Here is an 18,085-nt window from a genome sequence, read left to right on the forward strand (position 1 = left end):
CTTTGCTTCTGGCACCATGGCCCACCATTAAGTCACAGTTGTAGCCCTCTAAGAGAAAAAGTTTGGGCACCCCTGTACTAGAGGGTACGGACCGAAAAACCCCAAAAGACAAAACCCCCCAAAACAACTGACCATTCACTAAGCCCAACCCCCCTTAGTTACTGTTGCTATGCCCATAAAGCTATCCAGTCTAGCACTGCACATATGCAGTTTACAATGATGACAATGGTTCATTTGACCACTTAAAACTTACAGTAAGTTTTAAAACAATGGATCTCAGATTTTAGGCAGAGGAAAGCAAAAGAAGCTTTTCATCCTCAGTTGACGACTTGATTTGAATGACGTAAATGACCACTTTTACTGACAGCTTTTGTTTAGCTGTAGCTAGCTAGCTAAATAACATTAACTCTGTGAGTTGTTTGGAAAACTCCACCCCTAGCTGACTTTGTAATGTTTCTTATTGACTCTTATGAAAATGAGAAACCAGCATTTGGGTCTAAAATATTCCTTCATTAGATGGCTACATACATGATATCATGCCAGCTCTGCACTATGTAACTATGTAAATAAGACTGAGACTAAAGCTTAGAGGTCCTAGGTAAAAGGTCATTATCTTCATGAATCGATGAAACATTTAGAATACATGGAAATAAAAGAGCACCATCGCTCTAATATTAGAGGGTAACTATCTAGCTCCAGTATTATACTAAAGCATGAGGAAAAATGTAGTTTAAAACTATTTCCCTCTTAGTCTAGATACACGTAATACATTTCATTACCGAATAAGTCAGAGGTTAGATTTATGCTTTATTGTAAGTATTGTAATACATGGTTTCACTTTTACATGAGAATAAACTTTGAGAACGAGGACAAATGTATAACTTAAGCAAAGCCATCTCAGTTAAACTTCCCCAAACCCAATACAGAGCAGTACTGATCTGCTAACGTTACCTTAAACTGGGATATAGCGGTAAGCAGCATCCAAGACTAGTGTTACACCGGCTCCAGTGTATGTCTCAGTCCTGAACAGGCCTTTTTCTAACCTAACCTTTAACCCTGCAAAATAATAAAGTAGCTAATGATGTGCTAACTCACTTGCAGGTAAGACTAGGTAACTACTTAGCCAGGCATGCTAACATTAGCATCGGTGTATTTTTTGAGCAGAAAAACACGCAGTTATACATCTCTTAAACCTTTGTTCTTTTTGGTTGGGGAAAAGCCTTCAGACGGACATTACAGAGCTGCCGACAGATAGGAGTGAAAATGATTTCCTTGTGAAGAAGGAGCGCAATAAATTAGAGGTACTGTGTGGACGGAAAGGAAAGAAGGAAGGAAAGCTGACAGAAACCAAGGAGAAACAAAGAAAATGAAGGCCAGTGGATGATCTCACTCAACATACTGCACTAAAAACACAAAGTTTAACTGCCAAACTGCTGCTAACCAACTTTATTGTAATGGTTTCATTTTGTGTTGACTTTAATACAAACAGTTTTTACATTTCTGACTGATATTCAGTTGCCTGAACGTTTTGAAAGAATACAGTCACAGAAGCTGAAATCCGTATCATAGATCGCGTCACTTTTAGTAGCTTTTGATGAATTACAGATAGCTGGAGCAAAGTGTTAATTTGTTGCATTGTGCTTCAAGCGTATTTGTTTGCTTAACAGTGAACTCTCAATCAGGCATCAGTAGTATTGTCATCAGCAGCTGTAGAGCAGGTTGATCCTCATGATGTCCCAGTAGGACATGCCCTGCCTCTGGCCGATCTGCACGTTGGCGTTGGGGATGGGGGTGATGGAGTCCCTGCCGTGCTGGATGGAGAAGGCTGTTTTCCCATAGTGCATGATGGAGGAGTAGTCGTAGGGAGTGTTGAGGTTGTTGGTAGCCTGCTTGTAGAAGTTGTAGGCCATCTGCGGGTTAATGTTCTCCCAGTTGATCCTGACGTAGTAGTCGCGGTCGCTCCTGGTCTGCTCGTGCTGGAAGCCCAGAGCGTGGTTGATCTCGTGCTGGATGATGCCGTGGTAGAGGCAGCCCTGTCTGTTGAGAGAGAGGACCTGTCTGCCTCCCGTTTTACCCAGAGCGGAGAAACATCCGGCTCTGTTCTCGACGCTGATGTAGTCGTACTCGTTCTGACGGGGACGAAACGGAGGCAGGTGCTGCTGTGGAAGGCCTTCATGGCGTAGTCGATCTTCTGCCTTTCCCAGCTGGTGAACTCACTGCTCATGGTGAAGGGGATCATCACCAGGCCGTTGGAGGCTTTCTTCCACAGACAGCTCTGGGACCAGCACGTCATGGCGTTTCTGGTTCTGGGAGCCAACAAGTCTCCTTCCAGCAGAATCTCATTGGTGGCATTGTTGGAGGTCAGGATCCTGGTGGTGATGTCGACAGTGTCGTCTTCGTCCATTTGGACCTCCGGAACACTTTCTTCCTCCGTGAGAGGATGTGCCTGAGAGAGGCCGAGCAGGAGCAGCAGCAGCAGCACACTGACAGAGGGAGTCATCTTCAGGGTGGGTCTGGTAGCTGTGGAGAGACTCCTTGAAGTTTGATGTCTCACTGAGTTCAGTCCAGGCTCTTTATACTCTCCTCTAGAGGTGTGTCTGCATGAGGATTATGGGTTGGGGTCCACACTGCTAGGCCTAAATAAACCTCTTCAGGCAGGACTCCACAGACAAACCTACTACTTCAACATGGTTTGTTATCTCTGGTCGTTAGATGGATGAACAGTTAGTTTACTTGGTCAGACATGTTTAACTAGACATCTTAAATTGTCTTCAAGCTAAAGAGTTCATGGTATCTATGTGATACCAACTTTGGCTTTTATTTTCTTATTTTGCAAAGTGAAATAACTAGAGCTGAACGATAAATCAATTCATATCACAACTACAATTTCAAAGATAGATTTATTGAAGCCAATAGTTGCATCGTGTCTGCAACATAAATGTGACGTTAATTCTCTGAGTGGGACAAACAACTCTGTTGTTTCATGAAACAATTTAGACACAAAACGCTCTTCGAAAACCAGCAGTTTATCATTATAGCTATAACTTGCCAAATACGTAGCTGTTTTTTGCCCTAGAGTTACAACTGGTCGTCCACTAATCGGAAGATCAGCGGTACGATCTCCGGCTCCCTCCATGCCGCTCTTTTATGATAGGTGTGTGGGAGGGAAAATACAGAGGCAAAGGAAGAGAGGACTCCCAAACTCTGTCTTTTTACTTTGACTAAACTTTATAAACGATGCACGACGGTTCGACCTTAGGTCTTCAGATAAAAGGTTTTTACCTGATGAAGGTCAAAGGACCTTTGTGCACTACAAAATGGTTTTTAAATATTTAGGATCCCTAATTATTATTTTTCAATATCTGAGCAGGGTGGGAGAGGGACATGTGCAGGAAGTCACTCAATTAAGGGAACATGGGATCCTAGTACCAGTTTGCATCCTAACAATACAATACAACAGGTCTTTGCTTCTGGCACCATGGCCCACCATTAAGTCACAGTTGTAGCCCTCTAAGAGAAAAAGTTTGGGCACCCCTGTACTAGAGGGTACGGACCGAAAAACCCCAAATGACAAAACCCCCCAAAACAACTGACCATTCACTAAGCCCAACCCCCCTTAGTTACTGTTGCTATGCCCATAAAGCTATCCAGTCTAGCACTGCACATATGCAGTTTACAATGATGACAATGGTTCATTTGACCACTTAAAACTTACAGTAAGTTTTAAAACAATGGATCTCAGATTTTAGGCAGAGGAAAGCAAAAGAAGCTTTTCATCCTCAGTTGACGACTTGATTTGAATGACGTAAATGACCACTTTCACTGACAGCTTTTGTTTAGCTGTAGCTAGCTAGCTAAATAACATTAACTCTGTGAGTTGTTTGGAAAACTCCACCCCTAGCTGACTTTGTAATGTTTCTTATTGACTCTTGTGAAAATGAGAAACCAGCATTTGGGTCTAAAATATTCCTTCATTAGATGGCTACATACATGATATCATGCCAGCTCTGCACTATGTAACTATGTAAATAAGACTGAGGCTAAAGCTTAGAGGTCCTAGGTAAAAGGTCATTATCTTCATGAATCGATGAAACATTTAGAATACATGGAAATCAAAGAGCACCATCGCTCTAATATTAGAGGGTAACTATCTAGCTCCAGTATTATACTAAAGCATGAGGAAAAATGTAGTTTAAAACTATTTCCCTCTTAGTCTAGATACACGTAATACATTTCATTACCGAATAAGTCAGAGGTTAGATTTATGCTTTATTGTAAGTATTGTAATACATGGTTTCACTTTTACATGAGAATAAACTTTGAGAACGAGGACAAATGTATAACTTAAGCAAAGCCATCTCAGTTAAACTTCCCCAAACCCAATACAGAGCAGTACTGATCTGCTAACGTTACCTTAAACTGGGATATAGCGGTAAGCAGCATCCAAGACTAGTGTTACACCGGCTCCAGTGTATGTCTCAGTCCTGAACAGGCCTTTTTCTAACCTAACCTTTAACCCTGCAAAATAATAAAGTAGCTAATGATGTGCTAACTCACTTGCAGGTAAGACTAGGTAACTACTTAGCCAGGCATGCTAACATTAGCATCGGTGTATTTTTTGAGCAGTAAAACACGCAGTTATACATCTCTTAAACCTTTGTTCTTTTTGGTTGGGGAAAAGCCTTCAGACGGACATTACAGAGCTGCCGACAGATAGGAGTGAAAATGATTTCCTTGTGAAGAAGGAGCGCAATAAATTAGAGGTACTGTGTGGACGGAAAGGAAAGAAGGAAGGAAAGCTGACAGAAACCAAGGAGAAACAAAGAAAATGAAGGCCAGTGGATGATCTCACTCAACATACTGCACTAAAAACACAAAGTTTAACTGCCAAACTGCTGCTAACCAACTTTATTGTAATGGTTTCATTTTGTGTTGACTTTAATACAAACAGTTTTTACATTTCTGACTGATATTCAGTTGCCTGAACGTTTTGAAAGAATACAGTCACAGAAGCTGAAATCCGTATCATAGATCGCGTCACTTTTAGTAGCTTTTGATGAATTACAGATAGCTGGAGCAAAGTGTTAATTTGTTGCATTGTGCTTCAAGCGTATTTGTTTGCTTAACAGTGAACTCTCAATCAGGCATCAGTAGTATTGTCATCAGCAGCTGTAGAGCAGGTTGATCCTCATGATGTCCCAGTAGGACATGCCCTGCCTCTGGCCGATCTGCACGTTGGCGTTGGGGATGGGGGGTGATGGAGTCCCTGCCGTGCTGGATGGAGAAGGCTGTTTTCCCATAGTGCATGATGGAGGAGTAGTCGTAGGGAGTGTTGAGGTTGTTGGTAGCCTGCTTGTAGAAGTTGTAGGCCATCTGCGGGTTAATGTTCTCCCAGTTGATCCTGACGTAGTAGTCGCGGTCGCTCCTGGTCTGCTCGTGCTGGAAGCCCAGAGCGTGGTTGATCTCGTGCTGGATGATGCCGTGGTAGAGGCAGCCCTGTCTGTTGAGAGAGAGGACCTGTCTGCCTCCCGTTTTACCCAGAGCGGAGAAACATCCGGCTCTGTTCTCGACGCTGATGTAGTCGTACTCGTTCTGACGGGGGACGAAACGGAGGCAGGTGCTGCTGTGGAAGGCCTTCATGGCGTAGTCGATCTTCTGCCTTTCCCAGCTGGTGAACTCACTGCTCATGGTGAAGGGGATCATCACCAGGCCGTTGGAGGCTTTCTTCCACAGACAGCTCTGGGACCAGCACGTCATGGCGTTTCTGGTTCTGGGAGCCAACAAGTCTCCTTCCAGCAGAATCTCATTGGTGGCATTGTTGGAGGTCAGGATCCTGGTGGTGATGTCGACAGTGTCGTCTTCGTCCATTTGGACCTCCGGAACACTTCCTTCCTCCGTGAGAGGATGTGCCTGAGAGAGGCCGAGCAGGAGCAGCAGCAGCAGCACACTGACAGAGGGAGTCATCTTCAGGGTGGGTCTGGTAGCTGTGGAGAGACTCCTTGAAGTTTGATGTCTCACTGAGTTCAGTCCAGGCTCTTTATACTCTCCTCTACAGGTGTGTCTGCATGAGGATTATGGGTTGGGGTCCACACTGCTAGGCCTAAATAAACCTCTTCAGGCAGGACTCCACAGACAAACCTACTACTTCAACATGGTTTGTTATCTCTGGTTGTTAGATGGATGAACAGTTAGTTTACTTGGTCAGACATGTTTAACTAGACATCTTAAATTGTCTTCAAGCTAAAGAGTTCATGGTATCTATGTGATACCAACTTTGGCTTTTATTTTCTTATTTTGCAAAGTGAAATAACTAGAGCTGAACGATAAATCAATTCATATCACAACTACAATTTCAAAGATAGATTTATTGAAGCCAATAGTTGCATCGTGTCTGCAACATAAATGTGACGTTAATTCTCTGAGTGGGACAAACAACTCTGTTGTTTCATGAAACAATTTAGACACAAAACGCTCTTCGAAAACCAGCAGTTTATCATTATAGCTATAACTTGCCAAATACGTAGCTGTTTTTTGCCCTAGAGTTACAACTGGTCGTCCACTAATCGGAAGATCAGCGGTACGATCTCCGGCTCCCTCCATGCCGCTCTTTTATGATAGGTGTGTGGGAGGAAAAATACAGAGGCAAAGGAAGAGAGGACTCCCAAACTCTGTCTTTTTACTTTGACTAAACTTTATAAACGATGCACGACGGTTCGACCTTAGGTCTTCAGATAAAAGGTTTTTACCTGATGAAGGTCAAAGGACCTTTGTGCACTACAAAATGGTTTTTAAATATTTAGGATCCCTAATTATTATTTTTCAATATCTGAGCAGGGTGGGAGAGGGACATGTGCAGGAAGTCACTCAATTAAGGGAACATGGGATCCTAGTACCAGTTTGCATCCTAACAATACAATACAACAGGTCTTTGCTTCTGGCACCATGGCCCACCATTAAGTCACAGTTGTAGCCCTCTAAGAGAAAAAGTTTGGGCACCCCTGTACTAGAGGGTACGGACCGAAAAACCCCAAATGACAAAACCCCCCAAAACAACTGACCATTCACTAAGCCCAACCCCCCTTAGTTACTGTTGCTATGCCCATAAAGCTATCCAGTCTAGCACTGCACATATGCAGTTTACAATGATGACAATGGTTCATTTGACCACTTAAAACTTACAGTAAGTTTTAAAACAATGGATCTCAGATTTTAGGCAGAGGAAAGCAAAAGAAGCTTTTCATCCTCAGTTGACGACTTGATTTGAATGACGTAAATGACCACTTTCACTGACAGCTTTTGTTTAGCTGTAGCTAGCTAGCTAAATAACATTAACTCTGTGAGTTGTTTGGAAAACTCCACCCCTAGCTGACTTTGTAATGTTTCTTATTGACTCTTGTGAAAATGAGAAACCAGCATTTGGGTCTAAAATATTCCTTCATTAGATGGCTACATACATGATATCATGCCAGCTCTGCACTATGTAACTATGTAAATAAGACTGAGGCTAAAGCTTAGAGGTCCTAGGTAAAAGGTCATTATCTTCATGAATCGATGAAACATTTAGAATACATGGAAATCAAAGAGCACCATCGCTCTAATATTAGAGGGTAACTATCTAGCTCCAGTATTATACTAAAGCATGAGGAAAAATGTAGTTTAAAACTATTTCCCTCTTAGTCTAGATACACGTAATACATTTCATTACCGAATAAGTCAGAGGTTAGATTTATGCTTTATTGTAAGTATTGTAATACATGGTTTCACTTTTACATGAGAATAAACTTTGAGAACGAGGACAAATGTATAACTTAAGCAAAGCCATCTCAGTTAAACTTCCCCAAACCCAATACAGAGCAGTACTGATCTGCTAACGTTACCTTAAACTGGGATATAGCGGTAAGCAGCATCCAAGACTAGTGTTACACCGGCTCCAGTGTATGTCTCAGTCCTGAACAGGCCTTTTTCTAACCTAACCTTTAACCCTGCAAAATAATAAAGTAGCTAATGATGTGCTAACTCACTTCCAGGTAAGACTAGGTAACTACTTAGCTAGGCATGCTAGCATTAGCATCGGTGTATTTTTTGAGCAGAAAAACACGCAGTTATACATCTCTTAAACCTTTGTTCTTTTTGGTTGGGGAAAAGCCTTCAGACGGACATTACAGAGCTGCCGACAGATAGGAGTGAAAATGATTTCCTTGTGAAGAAGGAGCGCAATAAATTAGAGGTACTGTGTGGACGGAAAGGAAAGAAGGAAGGAAAGCTGACAGAAACCAAGGAGAAACAAAGAAAATGAAGGCCAGTGGATGATCTCACTCAACATACTGCACTAAAAACACAAAGTTTAACTGCCAAACTGCTGCTAACCAACTTTATTGTAATGGTTTCATTTTGTGTTGACTTTAATACAAACAGTTTTTACATTTCTGACTGATATTCAGTTGCCTGAACGTTTTGAAACATACAGTCACAGAAGCTGAAATCCGTATCATAGATCGCGTCACTTTTAGTAGCTTCTGATGAATTACAGATAGCTGGAGCAAAGTGTTAATTTGTTGCATTGTGCTTCAAGCGTATTTGTTTGCTTAACAGTGAACTCTCAATCAGGCATCAGTAGTATTGTCATCAGCAGCTGTAGAGCAGGTTGATCCTCATGATGTCCCAGTAGGACATGCCCTTCCTCTGGCCGATCTGCACGTTGGCGTTGGGGATGGGGGTGATGGAGTCCCTGCCGTGCTGGATGGAGAAGGCTGTTTTCCCATAGTGCATGATGGAGGAGTAGTCGTAGGGAGTGTTGAGGTTGTTGGTAGCCTGCTTGTAGAAGTTGTAGGCCATCTGCGGGTTAATGTTCTCCCAGTTGATCCTGACGTAGTAGTCGCGGTCGCTCCTGGTCTGCTCGTGCTGGAAGCCCAGAGCGTGGTTGATCTCGTGCTGGATGATGCCGTGGTAGAGGCAGCCCTGTCTGTTGAGAGAGAGGACCTGTCTGCCTCCCGTTTTACCCAGAGCGGAGAAACATCCGGCTCTGTTCTCGACGCTGATGTAGTCGTACTCGTTCTGACGGGGGACGAAACGGAGGCAGGTGCTGCTGTGGAAGGCCTTCATGGCGTAGTCGATCTTCTGCCTTTCCCAGCTGGTGAACTCACTGCTCATGGTGAAGGGGATCATCACCAGGCCGTTGGAGGCTTTCTTCCACAGACAGCTCTGGGACCAGCACGTCATGGCGTTTCTGGTTCTGGGAGCCAACAAGTCTCCTTCCAGCAGAATCTCATTGGTGGCATTGTTGGAGGTCAGGATCCTGGTGGTGATGTCGACAGTGTCGTCTTCGTCCATTTGGACCTCCGGAACACTTTCTTCCTCCGTGAGAGGATGTGCCTGAGAGAGGCCGAGCAGGAGCAGCAGCAGCAGCACACTGACAGAGGGAGTCATCTTCAGGGTGGGTCTGGTAGCTGTGGAGAGACTCCTTGAAGTTTGATGTCTCACTGAGTTCAGTCCAGGCTCTTTATACTCTCCTCTAGAGGTGTGTCTGCATGAGGATTATGGGTTGGGGTCCACACTGCTAGGCCTAAATAAACCTCTTCAGGCAGGACTCCACAGACAAACCTACTACTTCAACATGGTTTGTTATCTCTGGTCGTTAGATGGATGAACAGTTAGTTTACTTGGTCAGACATGTTTAACTAGACATCTTAAATTGTCTTCAAGCTAAAGAGTTCATGGTATCTATGTGATACCAACTTTGGCTTTTATTTTCTTATTTTGCAAAGTGAAATAACTAGAGCTGAACGATAAATCAATTCATATCACAACTACAATTTCAAAGATAGATTTATTGAAGCCAATAGTTGCATCGTGTCTGCAACATAAATGTGACGTTAATTCTCTGAGTGGGACAAACAACTCTGTTGTTTCATGAAACAATTTAGACACAAAACGCTCTTCGAAAACCAGCAGTTTATCATTATAGCTATAACTTGCCAAATACGTAGCTGTTTTTTGCCCTAGAGTTACAACTGGTCGTCCACTAATCGGAAGATCAGCGGTACGATCTCCGGCTCCCTCCATGCCGCTCTTTTATGATAGGTGTGTGGGAGGAAAAATACAGAGGCAAAGGAAGAGAGGACTCCCAAACTCTGTCTTTTTACTTTGACTAAACTTTATAAACGATGCACGACGGTTCGACCTTAGGTCTTCAGATAAAAGGTTTTTACCTGATGAAGGTCAAAGGACCTTTGTGCACTACAAAATGGTTTTTAAATATTTAGGATCCCTAATTATTATTTTTCAATATCTGAGCACGGTGGGAGAGGGACATGTGCAGGAAGTCACTCAATTAAGGGAACATGGGATCCTAGTACCAGTTTGCATCCTAACAATACAATACAACAGGTCTTTGCTTCTGGCACCATGGCCCACCATTAAGTCACAGTTGTAGCCCTCTAAGAGAAAAAGTTTGGGCACCCCTGTACTAGAGGGTACGGACCGAAAAACCCCAAAAGACAAAACCCCCCAAAACAACTGACCATTCACTAAGCCCAACCCCCCTTAGTTACTGTTGCTATGCCCATAAAGCTATCCAGTCTAGCACTGCACATATGCAGTTTACAATGATGACAATGGTTCATTTGACCACTTAAAACTTACAGTAAGTTTTAAAACAATGGATCTCAGATTTTAGGCAGAGGAAAGCAAAAGAAGCTTTTCATCCTCAGTTGACGACTTGATTTGAATGACGTAAATGACCACTTTCACTGACAGCTTTTGTTTAGCTGTAGCTAGCTAGCTAAATAACATTAACTCTGTGAGTTGTTTGGAAAACTCCACCCCTAGCTGACTTTGTAATGTTTCTTATTGACTCTTATGAAAATGAGAAACCAGCATTTGGGTCTAAAATATTCCTTCATTAGATGGCTACATACATGATATCATGCCAGCTCTGCACTATGTAACTATGTAAATAAGACTGAGACTAAAGCTTAGAGGTCCTAGGTAAAAGGTCATTATCTTCATGAATCGATGAAACATTTAGAATACATGGAAATAAAAGAGCACCATCGCTCTAATATTAGAGGGTAACTATCTAGCTCCAGTATTATACTAAAGCATGAGGAAAAATGTAGTTTAAAACTATTTCCCTCTTAGTCTAGATACACGTAATACATTTCATTACCGAATAAGTCAGAGGTTAGATTTATGCTTTATTGTAAGTATTGTAATACATGGTTTCACTTTTACATGAGAATAAACTTTGAGAACGAGGACAAATGTATAACTTAAGCAAAGCCATCTCAGTTAAACTTCCCCAAACCCAATACAGAGCAGTACTGATCTGCTAACGTTACCTTAAACTGGGATATAGCGGTAAGCAGCATCCAAGACTAGTGTTACACCGGCTCCAGTGTATGTCTCAGTCCTGAACAGGCCTTTTTCTAACCTAACCTTTAACCCTGCAAAATAATAAAGTAGCTAATGATGTGCTAACTCACTTGCAGGTAAGACTAGGTAACTACTTAGCCAGGCATGCTAACATTAGCATCGGTGTATTTTTTGAGCAGAAAAACACGCAGTTATACATCTCTTAAACCTTTGTTCTTTTTGGTTGGGGAAAAGCCTTCAGACGGACATTACAGAGCTGCCGACAGATAGGAGTGAAAATGATTTCCTTGTGAAGAAGGAGCGCAATAAATTAGAGGTACTGTGTGGACGGAAAGGAAAGAAGGAAGGAAAGCTGACAGAAACCAAGGAGAAACAAAGAAAATGAAGGCCAGTGGATGATCTCACTCAACATACTGCACTAAAAACACAAAGTTTAACTGCCAAACTGCTGCTAACCAACTTTATTGTAATGGTTTCATTTTGTGTTGACTTTAATACAAACAGTTTTTACATTTCTGACTGATATTCAGTTGCCTGAACGTTTTGAAAGAATACAGTCACAGAAGCTGAAATCCGTATCATAGATCGCATCACTTTTAGTAGCTTTTGATGAATTACAGATAGCTGGAGCAAAGTGTTAATTTGTTGCATTGTGCTTCAAGCGTATTTGTTTGCTTAACAGTGAACTCTCAATCAGGCATCAGTAGTATTGTCATCAGCAGCTGTAGAGCAGGTTGATCCTCATGATGTCCCAGTAGGACATGCCCTGCCTCTGGCCGATCTGCACGTTGGCGTTGGGGATGGGGGTGATGGAGTCCCTGCCGTGCTGGATGGAGAAGGCTGTTTTCCCATAGTGCATGATGGAGGAGTAGTCGTAGGGAGTGTTGAGGTTGTTGGTAGCCTGCTTGTAGAAGTTGTAGGCCATCTGCGGGTTAATGTTCTCCCAGTTGATCCTGACGTAGTAGTCGCGGTCGCTCCTGGTCTGCTCGTGCTGGAAGCCCAGAGCGTGGTTGATCTCGTGCTGGATGATGCCGTGGTAGAGGCAGCCCTGTCTGTTGAGAGAGAGGACCTGTCTGCCTCCCGTTTTACCCAGAGCGGAGAAACATCCGGCTCTGTTCTCGACGCTGATGTAGTCGTACTCGTTCTGACGGGGGACGAAACGGAGGCAGGTGCTGCTGTGGAAGGCCTTCATGGCGTAGTCGATCTTCTGCCTTTCCCAGCTGGTGAACTCACTGCTCATGGTGAAGGGGATCATCACCAGGCCGTTGGAGGCTTTCTTCCACAGACAGCTCTGGGACCAGCACGTCATGGCGTTTCTGGTTCTGGGAGCCAACAAGTCTCCTTCCAGCAGAATCTCATTGGTGGCATTGTTGGAGGTCAGGATCCTGGTGGTGATGTCGACAGTGTCGTCTTCGTCCATTTGGACCTCCGGAACACTTCCTTCCTCCGTGAGAGGATGTGCCTGAGAGAGGCCGAGCAGGAGCAGCAGCAGCAGCACACTGACAGAGGGAGTCATCTTCAGGGTGGGTCTGGTAGCTGTGGAGAGACTCCTTGAAGTTTGATGTCTCACTGAGTTCAGTCCAGGCTCTTTATACTCTCCTCTAGAGGTGTGTCTGCATGAGGATTATGGGTTGGGGTCCACACTGCTAGGCCTAAATAAACCTCTTCAGGCAGGACTCCACAGACAAACCTACTACTTCAACATGGTTTGTTATCTCTGGTCGTTAGATGGATGAACAGTTAGTTTACTTGGTCGGACATGTTTAACTAGACATCTTAAATTGTCTTCAAGCTAAAGAGTTCATGGTATCTATGTGATACCAACTTTGGCTTTTATTTTCTTATTTTGCAAAGTGAAATAACTAGAGCTGAACGATAAATCAATTCATATCACAACTACAATTTCAAAGATAGATTTATTGAAGCCAATAGTTGCATCGTGTCTGCAACATAAATGTGACGTTAATTCTCTGAGTGGGACAAACAACTCTGTTGTTTCATGAAACAATTTAGACACAAAACGCTCTTCGAAAACCAGCAGTTTATCATTATAGCTATAACTTGCCAAATACGTAGCTGTTTTTTGCCCTAGAGTTACAACTGGTCGTCCACTAATCGGAAGATCAGCGGTACGATCTCCGGCTCCCTCCATGCCGCTCTTTTATGATAGGTGTGTGGGAGGAAAAATACAGAGGCAAAGGAAGAGAGGACTCCCAAACTCTGTCTTTTTACTTTGACTAAACTTTATAAACGATGCACGACGGTTCGACCTTAGGTCTTCAGATAAAAGGTTTTTACCTGATGAAGGTCAAAGGACCTTTGTGCACTACAAAATGGTTTTTAAATATTTAGGATCCCTAATTATTATTTTTCAATATCTGAGCACGGTGGGAGAGGGACATGTGCAGGAAGTCACTCAATTAAGGGAACATGGGATCCTAGTACCAGTTTGCATCCTAACAATACAATACAACAGGTCTTTGCTTCTGGCACCATGGCCCACCATTAAGTCACAGTTGTAGCCCTCTAAGAGAAAAAGTTTGGGCACCCCTGTACTAGAGGGTACGGACCGAAAAACCCCAAAAGACAAAACCCCCCAAAACAACTGACCATTCACTAAGCCCAACCCCCCCTTAGTTACTGTTGCTATGCCCATAAAGCTATCCAGTCTAGCACTGCACATATGCAGTTTACAATGATGACAATGGTTCATTTGACCACTTAAAACTTACAGTAAGTTTTAAAACAATGGATCTCAGATTTTAGGCAGAGGAAAGCAAAAGAAGCTTTTCATCCTCAGTTGACGACTTGATTTGAATGACGTAAATGACCACTTTCACTGACAGCTTTTGTTTAGCTGTAGCTAGCTAGCTAAATAACATTAACTCTGTGAGTTGTTTGGAAAACTCCACCCCTAGCTGACTTTGTAATGTTTCTTATTGACTCTTATGAAAATGAGAAACCAGCATTTGGGTCTAAAATATTCCTTCATTAGATGGCTACATACATGATATCATGCCAGCTCTGCACTATGTAACTATGTAAATAAGACTGAGACTAAAGCTTAGAGGTCCTAGGTAAAAGGTCATTATCTTCATGAATCGATGAAACATTTAGAATACATGGAAATAAAAGAGCACCATCGCTCTAATATTAGAGGGTAACTATCTAGCTCCAGTATTATACTAAAGCATGAGGAAAAATGTAGTTTAAAACTATTTCCCTCTTAGTCTAGATACACGTAATACATTTCATTACCGAATAAGTCAGAGGTTAGATTTATGCTTTATTGTAAGTATTGTAATACATGGTTTCACTTTTACATGAGAATAAACTTTGAGAACGAGGACAAATGTATAACTTAAGCAAAGCCATCTCAGTTAAACTTCCCCAAACCCAATACAGAGCAGTACTGATCTGCTAACGTTACCTTAAACTGGGATATAGCGGTAAGCAGCATCCAAGACTAGTGTTACACCGGCTCCAGTGTATGTCTCAGTCCTGAACAGGCCTTTTTCTAACCTAACCTTTAACCCTGCAAAATAATAAAGTAGCTAATGATGTGCTAACTCACTTGCAGGTAAGACTAGGTAACTACTTAGCCAGGCATGCTAACATTAGCATCGGTGTATTTTTTGAGCAGAAAAACACGCAGTTATACATCTCTTAAACCTTTGTTCTTTTTGGTTGGGGAAAAGCCTTCAGACGGACATTACAGAGCTGCCGACAGATAGGAGTGAAAATGATTTCCTTGTGAAGAAGGAGCGCAATAAATTAGAGGTACTGTGTGGACGGAAAGGAAAGAAGGAAGGAAAGCTGACAGAAACCAAGGAGAAACAAAGAAAATGAAGGCCAGTGGATGATCTCACTCAACATACTGCACTAAAAACACAAAGTTTAACTGCCAAACTGCTGCTAACCAACTTTATTGTAATGGTTTCATTTTGTGTTGACTTTAATACAAACAGTTTTTACATTTCTGACTGATATTCAGTTGCCTGAACGTTTTGAAAGAATACAGTCACAGAAGCTGAAATCCGTATCATAGATCGCGTCACTTTTAGTAGCTTTTGATGAATTACAGATAGCTGGAGCAAAGTGTTAATTTGTTGCATTGTGCTTCAAGCGTATTTGTTTGCTTAACAGTGAACTCTCAATCAGGCATCAGTAGTATTGTCATCAGCAGCTGTAGAGCAGGTTGATCCTCATGATATCCCAGTAGGACATGCCCTGCCTCTGGCCGATCTGCACGTTGGCGTTGGGGATGGGGGGTGATGGAGTCCCTGCCGTGCTGGATGGAGAAGGCTGTTTTCCCATAGTGCATGATGGAGGAGTAGTCGTAGGGAGTGTTGAGGTTGTTGGTAGCCTGCTTGTAGAAGTTGTAGGCCATCTGCGGGTTGATGTTCTCCCAGTTGATCCTGACGTAGTAGTCGCGGTCGCTCCTGGTCTGCTCGTGCTGGAAGCCCAGAGCGTGGTTGATCTCGTGCTGGATGATGCCGTGGTAGAGGCAGCCCTGTCTGTTGAGAGAGAGGACCTGTCTGCCTCCCGTTTTACCCAGAGCGGAGAAACATCCGGCTCTGTTCTCGACGCTGATGTAGTCGTACTCGTTCTGACGGGGGACGAAACGGAGGCAGGTGCTGCTGTGGAAGGCCTTCATGGCGTAGTCGATCTTCTGCCTTTCCCAGCTGGTGAACTCACTGCTCATGGTGAAGGGGATCATCACCAGGCCGTTGGAGGCTTTCTTCCACAGACAGCTCTGGGACCAGCACGTCATGGCGTTTCTGGTTCTGGGAGCCAACAAGTCTCCTTCCAGCAGAATCTCATTGGTGGCATTGTTGGAGGTCAGGATCCTGGTGGTGATGTCGACAGTGTCGTCTTCGTCCATTTGGACCTCCGGAACACTTCCTTCCTCCGTGAGAGGATGTGCCTGAGAGAGGCCGAGCAGGAGCAGCAGCAGCAGCACACTGACAGAGGGAGTCATCTTCAGGGTGGGTCTGGTAGCTGTGGAGAGACTCCTTGAAGTTTGATGTCTCACTGAGTTCAGTCCAGGCTCTTTATACTCTCCTCTAGAGGTGTGTCTGCATGAGGATTATGGGTTGGGGTCCACACTGCTAGGCCTAAATAAACCTCTTCAGGCAGGACTCCACAGACAAACCTACTACTTCAACATGGTTTGTTATCTCTGGTCGTTAGATGGATGAACAGTTAGTTTACTTGGTCAGACATGTTTAACTAGACATCTTAAATTGTCTTCAAGCTAAAGAGTTCATGGTATCTATGTGATACCAACTTTGGCTTTTATTTTCTTATTTTGCAAAGTGAAATAACTAGAGCTGAACGATAAATCAATTCATATCACAACTACAATTTCAAAGATAGATTTATTGAAGCCAATAGTTGCATCGTGTCTGCAACATAAACGTGACGTTAATTCTCTGAGTGGGACAAACAACTCTGTTGTTTCATGAAACAATTTAGACACAAAACGCTCTTCGAAAACCAGCAGTTTATCATTATAGCTATAACTTGCCAAATACGTAGCTGTTTTTTGCCCTAGAGTTACAACTGGTCGTCCACTAATCGGAAGATCAGCGGTACGATCTCCGGCTCCCTCCATGCCGCTCTTTTATGATAGGTGTGTGGGAGGAAAAATACAGAGGCAAAGGAAGAGAGGACTCCCAAACTCTGTCTTTTTACTTTGACTAAACTTTATAAACGATGCACGACGGTTCGACCTTAGGTCTTCAGATAAAAGGTTTTTACCTGATGAAGGTCAAAGGACCTTTGTGCACTACAAAATGGTTTTTAAATATTTAGGATCCCTAATTATTATTTTTCAATATCTGAGCACGGTGGGAGAGGGACATGTGCAGGAAGTCACTCAATTAAGGGAACATGGGATCCTAGTACCAGTTTGCATCCTAACAATACAATACAACAGGTCTTTGCTTCTGGCACCATGGCCCACCATTAAGTCACAGTTGTAGCCCTCTAAGAGAAAAAGTTTGGGCACCCCTGTACTAGAGGGTACGGACCGAAAAACCCCAAAAGACAAAACCCCCCAAAACAACTGACCATTCACTAAGCCCAACCCCCCTTAGTTACTGTTGCTATGCCCATAAAGCTATCCAGTCTAGCACTGCACATATGCAGTTTACAATGATGACAATGGTTCATTTGACCACTTAAAACTTACAGTAAGTTTTAAAACAATGGATCTCAGATTTTAGGCAGAGGAAAGCAAAAGAAGCTTTTCATCCTCAGTTGACGACTTGATTTGAATGACGTAAATGACCACTTTCACTGACAGCTTTTGTTTAGCTGTAGCTAGCTAGCTAAATAACATTAACTCTGTGAGTTGTTTGGAAAACTCCACCCCTAGCTGACTTTGTAATGTTTCTTATTGACTCTTATGAAAATGAGAAACCAGCATTTGGGTCTAAAATATTCCTTCATTAGATGGCTACATACATGATATCATGCCAGCTCTGCACTATGTAACTATGTAAATAAGACTGAGACTAAAGCTTAGAGGTCCTAGGTAAAAGGTCATTATCTTCATGAATCGATGAAACATTTAGAATACATGGAAATAAAAGAGCACCATCGCTCTAATATTAGAGGGTAACTATCTAGCTCCAGTATTATACTAAAGCATGAGGAAAAATGTAGTTTAAAACTATTTCCCTCTTAGTCTAGATACACGTAATAC

General features: G+C 42.9%; 3 protein-coding genes and 3 pseudogenes across 5 annotated transcripts in view; 1 reads left to right on the forward strand and 5 right to left on the reverse strand.

The window, feature by feature from the left end:
• The window catches only part of LOC127372866 (AT-rich interactive domain-containing protein 5B-like), an 88,111-nt gene that overhangs the window by 40,544 nt on the left and 29,482 nt on the right, over window positions 1–18,085 (forward strand). The window lies entirely within an intron of this gene.
• On the reverse strand, window positions 1,418–2,551 carry LOC127372905 (high choriolytic enzyme 1-like; annotated as a pseudogene).
• On the reverse strand, window positions 4,880–6,019 carry LOC127372912 (high choriolytic enzyme 1-like; annotated as a pseudogene).
• Window positions 8,344–9,478, reverse strand: LOC127372903 (high choriolytic enzyme 1-like). The gene has a single exon (XM_051416844.1). The coding sequence runs from the start codon at window positions 9,424–9,426 to the stop codon at window positions 8,626–8,628; it is 801 nt and encodes a 266-aa protein (XP_051272804.1). The 5' UTR covers window positions 9,427–9,478; the 3' UTR covers window positions 8,344–8,625.
• LOC127372904 (high choriolytic enzyme 1-like) lies at window positions 11,806–12,889 on the reverse strand. The gene has a single exon (XM_051416845.1). It carries the CDS (start codon window positions 12,887–12,889, stop codon window positions 12,089–12,091), a length of 801 nt encoding a protein of 266 aa, XP_051272805.1. The 3' UTR covers window positions 11,806–12,088.
• On the reverse strand, window positions 15,270–16,354 carry LOC127372906 (high choriolytic enzyme 1-like; annotated as a pseudogene).

The sequence above is a fragment of the Dicentrarchus labrax genome, unplaced genomic scaffold, assembly GCF_905237075.1.
Source record: "Dicentrarchus labrax unplaced genomic scaffold, dlabrax2021, whole genome shotgun sequence".
Classification (NCBI taxonomy): Eukaryota; Metazoa; Chordata; class Actinopteri; family Moronidae; genus Dicentrarchus; species Dicentrarchus labrax.

What these genes read in the sequence shown, in the direction of transcription:
- LOC127372903 (XM_051416844.1), bottom strand. Translation starts at nt 9,426, where the DNA reads ATGACTCCCTCTGTCAGTGTGCTGCTGCTGCTGCTCCTGCTCGGCCTC.
- LOC127372904 (XM_051416845.1), bottom strand. Translation starts at nt 12,889, where the DNA reads ATGACTCCCTCTGTCAGTGTGCTGCTGCTGCTGCTCCTGCTCGGCCTC.